The sequence below is a fragment of the Schistocerca nitens genome, chromosome 4 (genome assembly GCF_023898315.1).
Source record: "Schistocerca nitens isolate TAMUIC-IGC-003100 chromosome 4, iqSchNite1.1, whole genome shotgun sequence".
Classification (NCBI taxonomy): Eukaryota; Metazoa; Arthropoda; class Insecta; order Orthoptera; family Acrididae; genus Schistocerca; species Schistocerca nitens.
This window is the reverse complement of record NC_064617.1, coordinates 173,179,678-173,198,865: the sequence shown is the minus strand read 5'-3', so window position 1 is coordinate 173,198,865 and position 19,188 is coordinate 173,179,678. Positions and strand designations below refer to the sequence as shown.

The 19,188-nt window shown below is 42.0% G+C and overlaps 1 protein-coding gene across 1 annotated transcript in view; it reads left to right on the top strand.

Annotated features, from left to right (window-relative positions):
- LOC126252970 (pyridine nucleotide-disulfide oxidoreductase domain-containing protein 2-like) overlaps positions 1-19,188 on the top strand; it is a 169,989-nt gene that overhangs the window by 141,266 nt on the left and 9,535 nt on the right. Inside the window, exon 10 of the mRNA XM_049953991.1 lies at positions 15,169-15,276. Coding sequence (XP_049809948.1) covers positions 15,169-15,276 — 108 coding nt within the window. The remainder of the gene's footprint in view (positions 1-15,168; positions 15,277-19,188) is intronic.

The window sequence follows — 19,188 nt, the reverse complement described above, 5'->3', positions numbered from 1 at the left end:
TTGCAATAACTAGAGGAAATGCGCACTCACTTGCAGAAACATGTTTCATGACACTAATTTGTACAAATCTGTGAGTTCAGAAGCAACTTCACTATGAATAGTATGAGGCACTGGATGTGTGCAATTAAACTTTGGTTGACATTGTTTTGAGTGCAATCTGCACTTGAAATTCTGTGCATGTCCCAATGTACAGTCAAACAGATATTGATATTTTTCACGCAACCTGCATATTAATAGCATTCACATTGTCCTGAACATCTAATACAAACACATTAAATGCACCCATGCTGAAAATATTGGGACTCAAGCACGACTGAACTACTGTGAATGGCACTGATGAAGTCATATTTTTATATTTTGTTTTCAAAGTGCATGTCCCACAACTGCAAGGTGCAGACATGATTTTTGTAACTGAGGGTGTCCCAGTCACTCATAAGTAGTTTGATTAATCAGTGTGACTGAAACACCAGCAGATAACTGAAATAGTATGGATTGTTTGCAAATCTGTAAATAAATGAACAGTCTGCAGTTTATCCTCTGAATATGATTTTCATTTCTGATCTTTGGAAGACTGCTTTTATCTGTTTTGTGAGAGACAAAACCATTTGCTGTTTGTCCATGTGAGGACATGATTTGAAATAGTGAATTTTGCACTCTGCACATTGCTTTGTAATTTGTGTGTTTGTGTCTACGGCTTCAGTGACTATTGCCAGAAGGAGCAGGTAAAGATTCAAAATGTGAAATCATATTAACCTTCATTTGATCAAATATAGACTGAAATGGGACAGAGTTTGCTCTGTGCTTCTTTTGCAGGCACTTTTGTTATGTGTGTCCTGACTTGTGTCAGTGTTGGTATTCCATCTGCCTGAAGAAGCAATTTTTGTGATAATGCGTGACATAAGACTTGACACAAGACTTCAGAGTGCGCATATTTGAAGTATAAGTGGCTGGGCACCTCACACCCTGCTTATGTAATGGCTTGCAGCTTTTGTCAACAGTAGTTGTGGTGAGAGTTGCAATAACGGGCACATTTAGGTCAAGTTCCACAAAGTATTTTACTTCCACCATTTCAATTACTTTAAGTACATCATTGAGACAAGAATTGTGAAGCATTAGAATCTCAGTTCATATTCTGTTGTCCACAAGGCTCTGAATAATAGTGCTGTGAAGAATTTCATCTTAAAAAGAAGCTACACAATTGCAGTTAAATTTACAGTTCCTAGTCAAACCCTTCATCAGTTCCTTGTAAGATTGATTACACTGCATACAAAAAAATTTGAACTGAGGAACAGCTACATGAATATGCACTTCAAAAAATTCATCTAGCTTCTGAAGAACTTCCTCATAGGGTAGGGTTTAGGGCTCTATTTGAAGGAACAAATTCCTACACAAATTAAGTAGTTGCATGCCTACCCCTTACAAAAGAAAGAATGTTGTCAGCCACCCGTAATTTTGTAGGCTGTGACATGTCTGTCAAGCTGCAAGTAGTACTAAATCCAGAAGGCTTGTTTTTCATCAAAAGAGTAGAAGGGAAGAGGTGGGCTTCCACCAGTTTACTTACTCTGTTTAGCAAAGATTGGATTTGTCAGCTCTGAAACTGATAAGTGGAGTGACTGCTCTTCAGAAGTTACCATTGCGTACAACATTAAAATCACTTTGTCTGAATAGATATAACAAATTTAGAAACACTGTAATAATGACAATAATAATAATGCAAAAATGAAGCAATATAGACACTTTCTTCTCCTGGCCATTTCTAGAAAAGAAAAAATATTATTAGTTCTGCTGAAAATAAATGAATCATTGTGTTGTGACAGTGCCATGAGATTTAAAAGTGCCGCTACGTCAGTACGCGAACACGGCGATAGAGGCGCTCCGCAGCTCGGCCGAGCGCGGGAGCGCCACCTGGCTATGAACGGCGCCGGCCGCATGTCACGGCACGGCAGTTGAATGACAGATACGGAGTTAGTAGCATGTAACCCGCTAGTATTTCTACTTTTGTATATCCATGCAATTTATTAGTGATTAAAGGTTATAACACTTTTTGGTCGGATATTTTTTTTTCCTGCGTTGTGGAATTGTGTGTTCGTGTTGGGGCAGACATGGAACAGCTTCTGCAAGCGCTCATTGAACAACAAACACAGCTGACGGCTGCTATTCAGGCGTTGTTGACATCGCTTACTCATCGTCTGTCTTCCTCTTCTCCGCCTCCGTTCCCTCCTTACGACGAGGCCGTTGAAGACTGGGAGGATTATGAGAAGCGTATGCGGCAACACTTCTTGGCTTTCGGCGTTGTCGACGTTCCTATGTGTAAGTCGTTATTTCCATCTTGGATTTCTCCACGGATCTATCAGCTGCTATCTCAGTTAGCCCCTCTGCGGGAACCTGCCTCTCTGTCCTTCCAAGAAATGTGTGACTTATTGTCTAACTATTACCGAAAAAACACCCACGTTGTGGCCGCCCGCGTGGCGTTCTACCGATGTCGTAAACAGCCCCATAAATCTTACCGGGCTTGGGTGGCAGAACTGCACGGTCTGAGTAGGAAATGTCAGTTTGTCACGGACGCTCATCATGAGTCTTATGCTGATTCAATGGTTAGGGACGCTATTCTACGGCTTGCTCCTGATAAAGAAGTTCGGCAACGTGCCTTACAACTACCAAACCCATCGTTGTCGGAAGTTCTCAGCATCGCTCAATATTTTGAAGTGTCTCACGCTGCTGGTGCACAAATAGACGCGTGGTGTGATGTAGGCGCCGTACAGACCACTTTCGACGCGGACAATTTGCCTGTTTCACAGGGGAACGATGATGTGGCGGCGGTTCACTCGCGTCAACAACGTCGCATTGGGCCGCCATGCTCGCAGCGAAAACAGCAACCACAGAAGCAGGTTCGTTCCACACTTTCTTCTTGTCCACGTTGTTTTGTACAGCATGACAGGGCTGCATGTCCAAAACGTTGGGCCACGTGTAATTCATGTAGGAAAAAAGGCCACATTGCTTCTGTGTGTCAGTCCCCTAAAGTTCCTGTCGATGAGGACGAGGCATCGGACATGGATGTTAACTGTGTGTTTTCTCAAACAAATAAGTTGTTTGTTACTGTTCGTGTTCTGGATAAAGACATTTGCATGCAAGTGGACACTGGCTCTGCAGTAACTCTCATTAATTCTCGCACGTATTTGGAGTTGGGCTCCCCTCCCTTGTCTCCAGTTACGCGAAATCTACGAACTTATAATAAGCAGAAAATTCCTATCGTTGGCCAGTTTGATGCTTCCACTGCCTACAAGTCTGTTGTTAGGCCCCTCATGTTTTATGTGGTGGATCATGCGGGCACTGAAAACCTGTTCGGTTATGATGCTTTCCAGTTATTCGGGTTCTCCATTGATGATGATGTGCACCTCATATCTGAGGATATTCCGTATCAACAGCTGGATGGATTGTGTTCTGAATTCTCGTCTGTGTTCTCTGCTGGTCTGGGTCGTGCCAAGGATTTTGAAGCCCACATTACTCTTAAACCTACAGCTCGCCCTAAGTTTTTCCGGGCACGCCCTATTCCGATGGCGTTGCGTGCACCTGTCAAAGCTGAGATAGACAGGTTAACAGCTTCGGGGATTCTCCTTCCTGTTACCTCCAGCGAATGGGCATCGCCAATCGTGGTGGTTTCTAAACCAAACGGAAGTCTGCGATTGTGTGGTGATTTTAAAGCCACTGTCAACGCTCAGAGCCTCATTGACACTTATCCTCTTCCCCGTCCTGAGGAGTTATTTACCAAGCTCGCTGGGGGCCAGTTCTTTTCCAAACTTGACTTATCGGAGGCGTACCATCAGTTGCCGTTGGATGCATCTTCCAAGGAATTTCTCGTCATCAACACACCTTGTGGGTTGTATCAGTACCAGCGGTTACCATTTGGCGTCGCTAGCGCGCCGGCCATTTTTCAGCAGTTTTTGGAACAGCTCACGGCTTCCGTTCCCGGCTGCATCAACTACCTGGATTACATTGTTGTCACGGGGGCCTCCACTGAGGAGCACCTTCGCAATTTGTGTTCACTGTTTCGGGTTCTGCATTCAGCTGGGTTGAAATGCAATCTGGACAAGTCACAGTTCTTCCAACCCTCCATTGTGTATCTTGGTTTCCACTTGTCCCGTGAGGGTATACGTCCTCTACGACAGCACGTTGCGGCCATTACCGCTCTACCCCGGCCGTCTACGGTCAAAGAACTTCAGGCGTTTCTAGGCAAGGTTGCTTATTATCACAAATTCATTCCATCCGCGGCGGCGGTGGCTCATCCTCTGCATCAGCTGTTATGCAAAAACGTTCCTTTCTGTTGGTCCGATGAGTGTGAGAAGGCTTTTGTCCGCCTGAAGGCTCATTTGGAGTCGGCGCCTTGTCTAGCGACTGACGTGTCACAGTATGGCCTAGGGGCTGTTCTCGCCCATCGGTATGAGGATGTGTCAGAACGACCCATCGCCTACGCTTCCAAGACCCTCAACAATGCCCAACGGCGTTACTCTCAAATCGAAAAGGAGGCGCTCGCTATCATTTATGCTCTAAAAAAGTTCAGCATTTTTTTGTATGGTTCTAAGTTTCACCTCATCACCAACCACAAGCCGCTGGTCTCTCTGTTCAGCCCCTCGGCGTTGCTTCCGGATAAGGCAGCTCACCGCCTGCAACGTTGGGCCTTATACTTGTCTCGTTTTCACTATGAGATTCATTATCGCCCCACGGCCCAGCACACCAACGCTGACGCGTTGTCGCATTTGCCAATGGGCCCCGACCCAGTTTTCGATCGAGATGAACTACTCTGTTTCCACATTGATGAGGAAGAACGTCGTGCGGTCGAGGGTTTTCCACTTACAGGTTTGCAGGTCGCATCGGCTACTGCGCGGGACCCGGTCCTGCGTCAGGTGATCGGTTTTGTTCGACGGGGTTGGCTGGGTTTGGTTCAACGGGGTTGGCCGGACAGGACCAAGGGCCGGGCATCGGATCCCCTTCGCAACTACCATGCCTTGCACCTTCGTCTGTCTGTTCGTGAGGGTGTTGTTCTTCTGGCCACGGATGGCGCATCTCCACGGGTTGTGGTGCCAGCCTCTCTTTCCAAAGATGTTCTCAAACTATTGCATGAAGGCCATTGGGGGATTTCTCGGACTAAGTCCCTGGCCCGCAGGCACGTTTATTGGCCCGGTATTGATTCGGACATCACCCACATGGTCACTGCGTGTGGTCAGTGTGCTCAACAACTGGCCGCACCCTGTACCATGCCCCCTCCGTGGCCTGATCCGGCGCAGCCGTGGGAACGGGTGCACGCTGACTTTGCCGGCCCCTTCCTCGGCACTTATTGGCTACTGTTGATTGACGCCTTCTCGAAGTTTCTGTTTGTTGTTCGCTGTCCGTCGCCCACAGCTGCGGCGACGATGCTGGCTTTGTCCAAAATCTTTGCGCTCGAAGGTCTTCCATCCATGATTGTCACGGACAATGGCCCTCAGTTCTCTTTGCAGGCCTCCCGTGATTTTTGTACTGGACAAGGGATTCATCATGTTACAGCACCGCCCTTCCATCTGCAATCGAATGGGGAGGTCGAGCGCCTTGTCCGCACTTTCAAAAGCCAGATGAAAAAATTCCTTAGTGATTTTTCCACAGATGACGCTCTGTTGCAGTTTCTGAGTTCTTATCGCTTCACGCCTCTGGGTGATCGCAACCCTACTGAACTCTTGCATGGCCGCCAACCGCGCACTCTACTGCACCTGCTTCACCCTGTGAGGCCTTGTACTGTGTCCCCTAGGCGGGAAAATACTCGGTGGGCGCCGACGTGTGGGCACGAGGGTATGGATCTCGCCCTAAATGGATTCCAGGGGTGGTCCAGGCTCTTCGTGGCCGCCGGCTTTGTGAAATACGTACGGACGACGGCATGGTTGTTCGCCATTACGACCCGATGCGCCCACGAGTGGTGGCCACGCCGGTGCCACCACCCCTTCTTTCGCCTCCACCAGCCCGAGACGCCAGTCCTGCCACTGCTGCCGATCTTCCGTGCGTGTTGCTGCAGCCAACGTCGCTACCGCTTCCGAGTACGCCGGAAACGGCCCCAGTCGCGACGCCGCCTTCTCCGGGACCCATCTCGCTGGAGCACACCCCCAGGTCCATGACACCTATGGATGCTGCTCCGGAGTTTTCACCCATCATCTCGTCCAGGAGGCACGTTCCACGCACAAGCTTCCGTCCTGGACATTTTCGACCATACTCTCGTGTTTCTCCGCGGGATCTTCTCGGGGCCTCCCAAGAGGCCATAGATGTCTCCGCACTGTCCGTGTCTCCAAGGAAGTGAGTGTTTTTTTTTTCAAAGGGGGGAAAAGTGTTGTGACAGTGCCACAAGATTTAAAAGTGCCGCTACGTCAGTATGCGAACACGGTGATAGAGGTGCTCCGCAGCTTGGCTGAGCACGGGAGCGCCACCTGGCTATGAATGGCACCAGCCGCATGTCACGGCATGGCAGTTGAGTGACATGTAACCCACTATTGTTTCTACATTTGTGTATCCACGCAATTTATTAGTGATTAAAGGTTATAACACATTGGTTAGTTCAATATGCAGAGATGTCATATCCTTTTCCATGCTTCCAAGTGATCACCAATCACAAATTTGTCACCAAAAATGACTGTTGCTTCCATCGGTCCAGCAAGGTAAATGAGCTCTCCTGAACACATGAAACAAAACAGAATGATTGAAACATGATGGCATTTATTTACAATACACTCAGTATCAAGGGCACATAAGTTTGTATCCTTAGTCTCTTTGCGTCCTGTCTCTTTGTTCCATTAGTACTGGTTATCAGTATTCACTAGTAGTCAGAGTAGCAGCAGCATCTCGCTTGGTTTGTAAAATTTCATTGGCTTCGTGTTAGGTTTGTAAGATCTCATTGCACTGTCATCCATATGCTCTGCATGATCTGACAGTAGTCTGAGGATCATCTGAAGGTAATTTGAAGGGGAGTTCTGAATGTGGTGGTGGCTCAAACAAAAGACACCCAGGTTAATGAAAATTGCTGGCAGTGAGATGATCCACTGGAGCTGCGTGTAGCATCACTTGGTGGCCTGTGGTGTGCCCTCTTTAGCAACAGCTCACAGCAGCTGGTTTAAATGTCTTCTGTGGAGATACGAGTGGAGCATGACACACCCCATGTGGCTGATGTACTGTAGATACCATCAATACCACAGTGGGTGTTAGGACCATCTTGAATAAGAAGTACGCTAACTAATGCATAATTGTCTGCAAAAACTAAAAATATTTTAATTTCCATTTACCCTTGCAGAACAAGAATTTCATTAATAAAAGATTATGCATTAATAGAAAAAATGCATTAGACACCAGCTGTGATGTATACCAAGCAGACTGAGATTTGTTGAAAAAGATTTGCATTTCTCAGTTGTGGATGTGCATTGTTCCGATGGAAAAAGTGCATCACCTTCCTGTCAAAGAGATGTCAGAAGACAGAGCCTGTGCGATGTAGTGGGCACTGGTTACTTTACTCTGCAGAAACACCAAATGTGACTGTGAGCTGTAACTTATAGTCCACCACACCATGAAGCCTAAAATAGGATGTGTTGCTGCCTGTGAATACACTTTGGAACAGCCAGCTCACCAGGTCTATGCTACACACAGTTACATCCATCACTCGCATACAGACAGTTCCTATTCTCATCAGTGAAGAGAGCAGAGTGCCATTCCATTCTCCAGTTAATTCTTCAAGACACCAGAGTAGCCTTGCTTGATGCTGCCATGGTGTTAGTGGTAGCCTGGACAGAGACACATGTGATCATAATCCTGCTGTGAGCGTATGGTTCCCAATGGTCCCTGATGACTCAACAGGTGCAACATGTGCCCATATTTCATCTCTAGATGATGCCCAGGTGACCACTGCTGCTCGCACAATCCTTCGATCTCGACATATGTATGTACTACATACACGTCCAGAACCCAGTCTACAGGAGTGGGAATTCTCCATAGATGTACTGCCAATAGCAGCAATACACAACTGATAAATTGTGCTCAACATGTGCATAAATTTGTTGGTACAACCACCAGCTTCCTGAAGGCCCACAGTGCAACCTTGTTCAAATGGCTGAAGCTGTTCAACAGGAGTACTTACTCATTGGTGGAGCTTTGTTGTATCCTTGAATGAGCGTTGCAACTCAGTGCAGTTACTGATTGCAGGGTCAAAACAGAGAGTACACAGATAGAGGGTGCACGGACAAGTGTCCCCTGAAGTGCATATGAACACTGATGATCATTACAAATGAATCACTAACACTACATCTCCTCACTATGCCCATTTATACCATATTGCCATTGAATACAGTCCTTGATGGTGCTGAATTTTTATTTTGCATTGTATGAAGAAATTATAGTAAGCTGAGTTGTCCTGTATTATAAGTAAGCACTTTGTGCATAATGTAGTCAAATGAAAATAAATAAAAGTTAATCACTCAGTGTGCATAATGAGCAGCAATGGTCCCAACAAACTTCCTTGGGGCACAAATGTAGTAACTTCTAAGTCACTCTATAACTTTCCATTCAAGATAACATGCTCGTTGCTAACAATAAATCCTCAGTGTACGCACAAATTTCATTTTATACTTGATATGATCATAGTTTCACTTAAGAGAGGTGGTGCGGTACAGAGTCAAATGCATTTCAGGGTCAAAAATACTATGCCCATCTGACTGTCTTGATTCATGGCTTTGCATTAAGCTTGAGCTCACAACATGTTGCAACGTTCTACAACAGATGGGTATCACTGATAACAGATGATAGTTTTGTGGGTCACTTTTATTACTCTCTTGTATATGGGCATGAATTGTGATTTCTTTAGGGACTGATGACCTCAGCAGTTTGGTCTGCTAGGAATTCACACGCGCACGTGCGCGCACACACACACACACACACACACACACACACACACACATATTTTGAGATTTCTTCCAAACACTGGGCACAGTTTTTATTCATGGCATCTACATCCATGGTTATGCGAGGGATTAACTAAGCTACAACTTCTGTATGGAATCTCAAAAGGATTCCATTGGAGCTCAGGCCTCATTCAATTGTGTGATTTTAGCTGTTTTTCATTGGCACTGCCACCATTGTCTCTGCCTCTCATCTTTACACTGGTGCAAAACTTAAAGTGGGTCAGTAAGCCTGGATCTTCCTGCATAAAGGAATATATAAAAAAAGAGTCCAACATATCTGCTTTTGCTTTGCTACCATAAGTTTCATATCATGAACCATCCATGAGTGTCTGGGTGCTAACTTTTATGACAGTCTTTGAATATAATGTGAATTTCTTTGGGTTTTGCAAGAAGCCTTTCAATAAGACTTTGCTATGATAATCATTGAAAGCATGTACCAGGAAGATCAGTCTGGATTCCGTAGAAATATCGGAACATGTGAGGCAATACTGACCCTACAACTTATCTTAGAAGATAGACTAAGGAATGGCAAACCTACATTTCTAGCATTTGTAAACTTAGAGAAAGCTTTTGACAATGTTGACTGGAATACTCTCTTTCAAATTCTTAGGGTGGCAGGGGTAAAATACAGGGAACAAAAGCCTATTTACAATTTGTACAGAAACCAGATGGCAGTTATAAGAATCAAGGGGCATGAAAGGGAATCAGTGATTGGGAAGGGCTGTAGCCTATCCTCGATGTTATTCAATCTGTATATTGAGCAAGCAGAAAGGAAACAAAAGAAAAATTTGGAGTATGAATTAAAATCCACGGAGAAGAAATAAAAACTTTGAGATTCGCTGATGACACTGTAATTCTGTCAGAGACAGCAAAGGGCCTGGAAGAGCAGTTGAACGGAATGGACAGTGTTTTGAAAGGCGGATATAAGATGAACATCAACAAAAGCAAAACGAGGATAATGGAATGTAGTCAAATTAAATCAGGTGATGCTGAGGGAATTAGATTAGGAAATGAGACACTTAAAGTAGTAGATGAGTTTTGCTATTTGGGGAGCAAAATAACTGATGACGGTAGAAGTAGAGAGGATAAAAAAGCAGACCGTCAAAGGCAAGGAAAGCATTTCTGAAGACGATAAATTTGTTAACAACAAGTATAGATTTAAATGTCAGGAAATCATTTCTGAAAGTATTTGTGTGGAGTGTAGCCATGTATGGAAGTGAAACATGGACGATAAATAGTTTAGACAAGAAGAGAACAGAAGCTTTCAAAATGTGGTTCCACAGAAGAATGCTGAAGATTAGATGGGTGGACCACATAACTAATGAGGAGGTATTGAACAAAATTGGGGAGAAGAGAAAGCAGTAGATACTGGGAGATGAAGAGGCTTGCACAGGATAGAGTACCATGGAGAGCTGCATCAAACCAGTCTATGGACTGAAGACCACAACATCAACAACAACAACAGATGGGGAATGACGACCGTCCAGAGGGAAAGTTCATCAGTACAATTACAGATCACATTCAGAAAGTGTTGAGTGAGTATCGTGTGGAAACTACCTTCAGACCAACCAGGAAGATAAAAGATTGTTTATGATCAGCAAAAGATATAAGACATCATGTGGCTACACCAAGAGTATATAAAATTTCTTGTAGTTGTAGACTGCTTTATAATGGTGTCACAAAAAGAAGAGTTAATACCTGCCTGGTTGAACACAAGAGGAACTTAATCTGCCAGGAAGTTTCATATCAGCACACACTCCGCTGCAGAGTGAAAATCTCATTCTGGAAACATCCCCCAGGCTGTGGCTAAGCCATGTCTCTGCAATATCCTTTCTTTCAGGAATGCTAGTTCTGCAAGGTTCGCAGGAGAGCTTCTGTAAAGTTTGGAAGGTAGGAGACGAGGTACTGGCAGAAGTAAAGCTGTGAGTACCGGGCGTGAGTCGTGCTTCGGTAGCTCAGTTGGTAGAGCACTTGCCCGCGAAAGGCAAAGGTCCCGGGTTCGAGTCTCGGTCGGGCACACAGTTTTAATCTGCCAGGCAGTTTCATATCAGCGCACACTCCGCTGCAGAGTGAAAATCTCATTCTGGAAACATCCCCCAGGCTGTGGCTAAGCCATGTCTCCGCAATATCCTTTCTTTCAGAAGTGCTAGTTCTGCAAGGTTCGCAGGAGAGCTTCTGTAAAGTTTGGAAGGTAGGAGACGAGGTACTGGCAGAAGTAAAGCTGTGAGTAATGGGCGTGAGTCGTGCTTCGGTAGCTCAGTTGGTAGAGCACTTGCCCGCGAAAGGCAAAGGTCCCGAGTTCGAGTCTCGGTCGGGCACACAGTTTTAATCTGCCAGGAAGTTTCATATCAGCACACACTCCGCTGCAGAGTGAAAATCTCATTCTGGAACATCCCCCAGGCTGTGACTAAGCCATGTCTCCACCATATCCTTTCTTTCAGGAGTGCTAGTTCTGCAAGGTTCGCAGGAGAGCTTCTGTAAAGTTTGGAAGGTAGGAGACGAGGTACTGGCAGAAGTAAAGCTGTGAGTACCAGGCGTGAGTCGTGCTTCGGTAGCTCAGTTGGTAGAGCACTTGCCCGCGAAAGGCAAAGGTCCCGAGTTCGTGTCTCGGTCGGGCACACAATTTTAATCTGCCAGGAAGTTTCATATCAGCGCACACTCCGCTGCAGAGTGAAAATCTCATTCTGGAAACAAGAGGAACTGCCACCTGGGACATACAGATAAATCATCCCTAGCAGAACATCTTTACAAAGAGAGTGATTGTGAAATAAAATTCACTGACACAAGCGTCATATCTAAAACATTGCATTGTCGTCCCCATATGTCCAGAGAGGCTATTGAGATTTATAAACACCATAACAATTTTAACAAAAATGAGGAAGGTGTTAAATTAGATAAAATTTGGATGTCAACATTGCAATGTAAGAATGACAATTAATTACCTTCAATCGAGAATTTTGGCATTACCAGAGATAATCTTGTAGCTGACATCATGTGATGGACTGTGGTATCCTCTACAGTGCCCATATATTCTGTTGCAGTTCGCCACTTTACCCCTGAAGATGTCTTCTGCAGCCAGAGAGGAAATCTTAGGAGAATGTTTTATACATTGGCCATGGCCTATTAGCTTTTAAGTTTTAAGGGATGACAATTGACTAACTTGTTAATGAGTCTGAATGCATAAGGATTGTAGCAACAATGTATTATGTTATATAGGTCCCTATATATTTTGCACTAAATTTTTAAGCAGATAAACAATGTGACTGAAACTGAGTAACTTCTTAATGCACTGAACAAAACAGGTTGCAATACGTTACTAACCGTTCACACACAGCTTCTGTAAACTTCAACACAGGTTGTCTGTGTGCTTACATACAAATTTCAGTGTTTAACATTTGCACTTCCTGTGACTGAGTGCAAAACAATCATGAAACACTGTAGCCAATGGCTTTAGCCTTACTCTGTGTGTGTGTGTGGGGGGGGGGGGGGGGGGGGGATTGGAGCTTACGGGTACTGAACACTGAGGTTATCACTGCCCTTACACATATTAAAAGAAACAAATGTGGATAAAATGATAAAATTACTAAAATTGTTGTCAGTCACACAGCTAGGAAGAAGCCTATAAAATGACACTCATTCACTCACTCACACTGACCTACAAAACCACTCTGTCTCACAGGCCCTAATAGGGTGAAAGGTGCTATACATGGGATTACAACAGACGTAAAAACACAGAAGAGTTAAAAGAAAGGCACAGGCAAATGTGACTGGCTGACCACTTACAAAAAACATGGGTGAGCTAGTCACCTTGTTAACACATTAAGAATGTCTCCCGAAAATTTGTGGAAACAAGTTGGACAGATCATAAAACCTTAAAATTCTAACCACATTTATTTCATTGTTACTTAAAACAGAGGGCAGATCTGCTGGCAGATCAGCTGCTACCCTCTGGTCAGAAAATAAAACACAATCTATAAAATGTGATATGAGCACCACAAGCACCACACATTGGAGAGTTGCCACACAGTCTTCTTATACTGAACAACAAACAATGGTAACACTGTTGTCAAAAATGAAGGATTAGACAAAAAATTGTGAAAAACATTTCTTTCCCCAGGTCATTACACGATGCCCAAAAATGTTCATGCATACTCCGGTTTGAGAAGCTGTGCTGGGGAGACCCTCCCGTTATGAAGTGCTCTATTATGTACAATCTAGCCAGTGCTTTGTCAGCTAATTTTCTAAACTTCAGCCTCAGTTCCTCTACATGCTCCTGTCCAAAGTTAAATGGTTTCAAGTTTCTCTAGTTTAACAAATATGTAAATATTTCTTCTTGCCTCAGATACACTTTGCATGAGAGAAGTTCAAAAAAAATAACATAATAGGTTCTCTGTGAAAAGGTTTGTTCAGGAAATTAAAGGGGTACACAAAGTTTTTAAGGTAGTGGTACATTTCTGTGTAGTTGCCACAGTTGTCTAAACATTTATTCCATCATAAAGCAATCTGTCAGAACTCACATAAAAGAAATCAGGGCCCCGGTCTAGGAGCCACTTTACAACAACCTCCTGATCATTAGCATTGGCATTGAAGACGTGGCTGGCGAGGAACCTACCTGATGGCCAAAGAGTTGAAATTCACTTTGTTTTTCAAAATATGGGCTGCATGGAAGGTGTTCTAATACAGTCTATAGCAAACATGGTACCAAATCACATGTAATTTAGACTGTGTGTGTTTGGGCATTGTTGTGCTACAAGTGTTCCAGTGTGGCAGGCAGCATTCATAGTCTCTGCAAGAGTGAGGAAATCAACCAGCAGCACACCCTGTGTGTCCCAAAAGACTATGTCATAACTTGCTTCATGGATAGTGGTATTTTGTACTTGTTGGTGCTTGCTGGGTGGATGGGGGTCAGCATGACATTCATGTTTCCTTGGCTCAGGTTTCACATAATTCAGCAACATTTCATCTCCTGTGACTGTATAGTGGAGGAATAGAACACCCTCCACCTGTAACCACATTAAGTGCTTGAGAAGTGACACTTTTTACATGGCTTATCATCTGAGTACTGCCCTGACATACAATGATAACAGATCTTCTGGTAGTCCAGTGTGTTTTGCACAATATTTCAACTCTTTGACATGGCACACATTGTCATCTGAGGTAAATATACTTTGTCAATCTGACAGTTACCCATCTCACATGTCTGTTCTGCCTCTATCAAATTCATGGCATGAAAATAACACCTTTTCTCACAACATTTCTCTTGTCTGTCAAGTTTCCACTATTTAGTGATGAATGGCAGCTGGGGGCATTTCCTTCAACACACAAAAACATTATTACATTTACACTTCACTTGTCAACCACATACCTGTAACTTGAAAATGTTTTTTAAGTGCAGTGGCATAGTTGCATGTATCAGGGTGTTTAAAAGCTTTGATAATCTCTTCTATTTAGACATGGAATTTAATTTTCATGGGGTATATACACACTCATGATAGCTCGTGTTACCTTACTTATTGAACCATTCTCATAATTTGGTAACTGCCTTATGGTCTCCAATACTAACATCAATTTGGACTACCCCATGAGGTCAGGTATACTTGTTGCCATTAGATGTAATGTAATTCCACCATGAATGGGCTTCCAATCAAACTGTTCTAAGGAATTTTCATAGAAGTATTGTTTCACAGCCTGTTTTGCCACACTCACCATGTACAAAATTGTAATGATCCAAATCAGTTGTCAGATGATTAAAGTCTCCTCCAGTGATGACAGTGGGACTGGCGAACACCCTGCTGTAACCCAATACTATTTTCACTAAGAGTACTACAGCCACCTTTGACTCAAACTAAAATATCCACTAGACATCCATCCCCTTCTTTACCTTCTATTACACTACAAAATAGAGTATTTAGTAATGAGTTTGGGTGAACAGCATAGCTTTCTCTCTCCATAATCTAGTGATTAAAAATAAAAGAAGAATTCTGTGGTTGATCTCTAATTTTTCTTTGAACATTGCATCATACAATTGTTGGATAACGAGTTCTGCTCTCACCCAATAAACATTAAGTAAATGTCTAGTGTAAGTAAATGTCTAGTGCTTTTAAGCACAGCAGTCACTGGCACAAAGAAACAAGTACTGAATGAAACATCCCGTTTGCCTAAAATGATTTAAAGTATATGTAGTAATAGTTCTGTGCACTTATGTTAACAGGTATTCGACAATATTGAGGAATATGCTCCTGGATTCACAAAGAGTGTGATTGGGAAAGAAATTCTGAGTCCCCCAGACATTGAAAATGAGTTTGGACTCACTGGTGGTGTAAGTAACAATCCTGTCATAATTATCATTTTGCTTTTCTTGTTGTCATTTTTGTCTTATTCATATCTACATTTTAAAACAGAAAAAATAAAGCAACTCGTGCCACACAGTCATTACACTCTGGCTTGATGTCTGTTGTAATATTACTTAATAATTGTGTTTGTAACAGAAAAGGAATGGCTCAGATGGGAAAAGCTACAGCAGGAATAGCAAGCTGAAAGAATCATAAAAGATTAAAGACCAAACCTCCAACAGCGTCATTTGGGAGAATAATAAAACAGAAAGAGGAAGTGATTATATGTGTGGTTGAACACTGTGTACATGCTTTTCCAGCCCGATAAACCATTTTTGAGTATCCTACACTATGAGTTTATGAAAATAGTTTAAGGTTCCTTTTGGTTAAAATAAAAATGAAGTAGTAAGAATAAATTAGAATTGCAAGTGTATTACAAGAATGTAATGATTAACAGCAATTATTTAATTGTCTTAGACTCATGATACATGAAACTTTTGATTAGATATTTTGATAGCTAGTTGCAAATAAAACAAAACAATGCAAAAACTGAGGCAATACAAAAATAATAAAAGATGTAGGTATAAGTATAATAGAGGAAATAAACATTTTCAGAAGGAACTTAAAATGACCTATAGTCATGAGATATGAAACCTTTCCTTGGTCAGTCAACACAGTAGGGAGATTTAAAGAGAAGGCAAAAATGTGATGATAGTAGAACATTCAATACAAGTGACTTACTGGAGGGAAGCATTTTACAACAAGTGCAGGAAATGTCTCAGAATCTGATCTTTCTGCTGTACTTTGTTGGGGAGCAAATGAGGTCATATAGTCATTACTAGTTTACCTTCAGGTACCATATTAATCAACAGAACAAAAGCACTGTTTTATTGTCATTTCCATTACACTGTTCCCAAAAGTAGAGGTTCTGTTTCTAACAAATAGGAATAGCTGGTTGAAGAGTAGGGTGTCTATCTCACACATCATGACTTCTGCTCAATCTTTGGTTCATGAGATAAATGTTTTGTGTAATACTTTGTATTCCTCAGTTTAATGCAAACAGGTCTAATTTTTTGTAACAAAAGGAACAGTTTCTAGAATGTAAGCACAAGGCCCTGTTATATACTTTGAGCCCCATGTACAGTGGTGTCTGAGCATAAAGCAAAAAGTGATGCGAAGGAAATTTGAAGTTTTCCTTGTGACGAGTACCATAGCTATGCTTAAAAGCTCCGTTTTAAGCACAGCTATGGTACTCGTCACAAGGAAAACTTCAAATTTTCTTCACATCACTTACAGATTTATGCATTCCAATGATGTAAACTGTACAATTTTTATTAAAGTGGCTCTTCCCACATTTATTGTGACTACATATGGTATGATCATCAGATCCAGTTCTCAAGAAAATAAAATAAAATAAAATAAAGTAAAATAAAGTAATTACAAAATTACCCCAGGTGGTAACAAATCCTCCGCCATCAGTGGCGCAGCTAGTCTATCGGATTCTGGGGAGACTAGGCTGAAACGCTATATCCCAAACCAGAGGAAATCGAAGTCTTTTGACCGACTCATGCCCAAGGTCGAAACATTTTTTGGCACTATCAATATTAACTCTCTCTTAACACCAGGAAAACTCTATAAATTAGGAGACACACTAAAAGAACAAAATATCAAAATTTTAGCCCTGCAAGAAACAAGGTTGCCTGATGAGAATACCATGGATTTTGGAAACTACCGATTGTTTAAAAGTAAAACAGACAAAAGAATTCTTAAAAACACTCCGCATCTGGGTGTTGCATTCGCAATTTCGCAAGACATTCTTGGCTCCGTAATCGAAGTAAATCCAGTAAACAACAGACTAATGACAATTTCCATGAAATGTGCAAATAAAATGTACTGTTTAATTAACGCACACATGCCTATCAACCAGGAGAATAAAACAAATCCAGAAAAAGTAAATAAGTCAATTTAGAGAATACAGTCTCCAAAATTCCTCAAAATTATGTAAAGATTTTAATGGGTGATTTTAATGCGCAGTTAGGGAAAGAGAGAAAATTTAGAAAAACGGTCGGTGAATTCCCTGCACATAAATGGACCAATCAAAATGGAAAGAGGCTGGTAGAATTTTGCAGAAATTTCAATCTCAAAATTATGTCAAGTCATTTTAAGAAAAAGCCTTCAAAACAAAAGACATGGCGATCACCTAACAAGGACATAGGTGAATTCCAAATTGACCATATTGCAATCTCGTATCCATGTCACAAAGAAATTTTAAATGTTCAAGTTCGTAAAGGCGCCAATATTGACTCAGACCATTACTTAACCCGTGTGAAACTAAAGCTAAAACCCCAAAATTTCAACAAAAGGACACCATTAATCCCCAAATTTGACACCAGTAAAATCCAACCATCATTATTAGCAGACGAATTTGACAAAACAAGTGCACAAAATTGGGAACAACTCAAACACAAGATTATCAAAACAGCTCAAGATCAAATTCCTTTACGAAAACACAAGAAACATGCTTGGTGGAATGAAAACTGTGATCATGCAATTAAAGCCAGACAAGAGGCATTTAAAGCATGGAATAGCAACAAGACAGAAGACACATATGATACATTCATGGCAACTAGAAAAGACACTTCAAAACTAATTAGACAAACAAAAAGACAATATGAGAATAGTCAACTCTTAGAAATTGAAGAAGATTTTCAGAAATACAATACCAGAAATTTTTATAAAACTTTTAAAACCAAAATAAAGGGGTACCAACCCCAGAACCTTTGCTTCAAGAAGGAAAATGGGCAGTTGGCTCTTAACAACCAAGAAAATTGCAAAGAACTTTCTAAATATTTTAAGAATCTTCTAAATTGCCCCGAGCCCACAGAAAGATTTCCACCAAAAATTCCCCAACAATGCAATCCAGTTTCACTTGCACCAAATGAAGAGGAAATCATTAAAGAAATTCATAGGTTGAAAAACAACAAAGCATCTGGTGAAGATGGAATTGTTGCAGAACTTTTAAAGGCAGCTGGTCCAAAAACCGTTAAAGAAATTACTTCAATCATGCAAAACATTTGGCAAACTGAAAAAATTCCTGATGAATGGAAAACCGCCTTGATTCACCCACTTCATAAGAAGGGAGACAAAACTGATGTTAATAATTACAGAGGAATTTCTCTTCTTCCAGTCACATACAAAATCCTCTCTCAATGTCTTCTGAACCGAGCACAACAACAACTTGAATGGAAAATTGGCGAATATCAAGCAGGTTTCAGGCCAAATAGATCTTGCCCAGAACAGATTTTAGTCCTCAAACTAATTCTCAGACATCAAAAAATTTACAATAAAAAACTAGTTTGTACCTTTGTAGATTTTAGAAAGGCTTATGACTCAGTGGATCGTGAATCTCTTTTCCAAATTGTGAAAGAACAAGGCCTGGATCCTAAAACCACGGCAATTATCAGAGACACGCTAACTGGTACAAAATCAAAAGTAAAGTTCAGAGGAGAAATTTCAGAATCCTTTGAAATAAAAACAGGCGTGAGGCAAGGTGATGGACTCTCTCCGTTGCTATTTAACTGCGTTCTAGAAAAAGTAATACAAGAGTGGCGCGAACGAAAATTGGAGTTCAAAATTGACCAACCAGTGAAATTAGGACGAACAAATATTCGAATAGACTGTTTGGCCTTTGCAGACGACTTGGTTATTCTAACGCAGGACATCCAAATTGCTCAGAAACAAATAGAAATCCTTAAAGAAACAGCAGAAAGAGTAGGTCTCCAAATCTCATTTGAAAAAACACAGTATATGACTAGCAACAAACTGGCACCCAAACTTTTGGAAACTAAGTATGGAAAAATCAAAAGAGTTTCGCAATTCAAATATTTAGGTGAAACAAT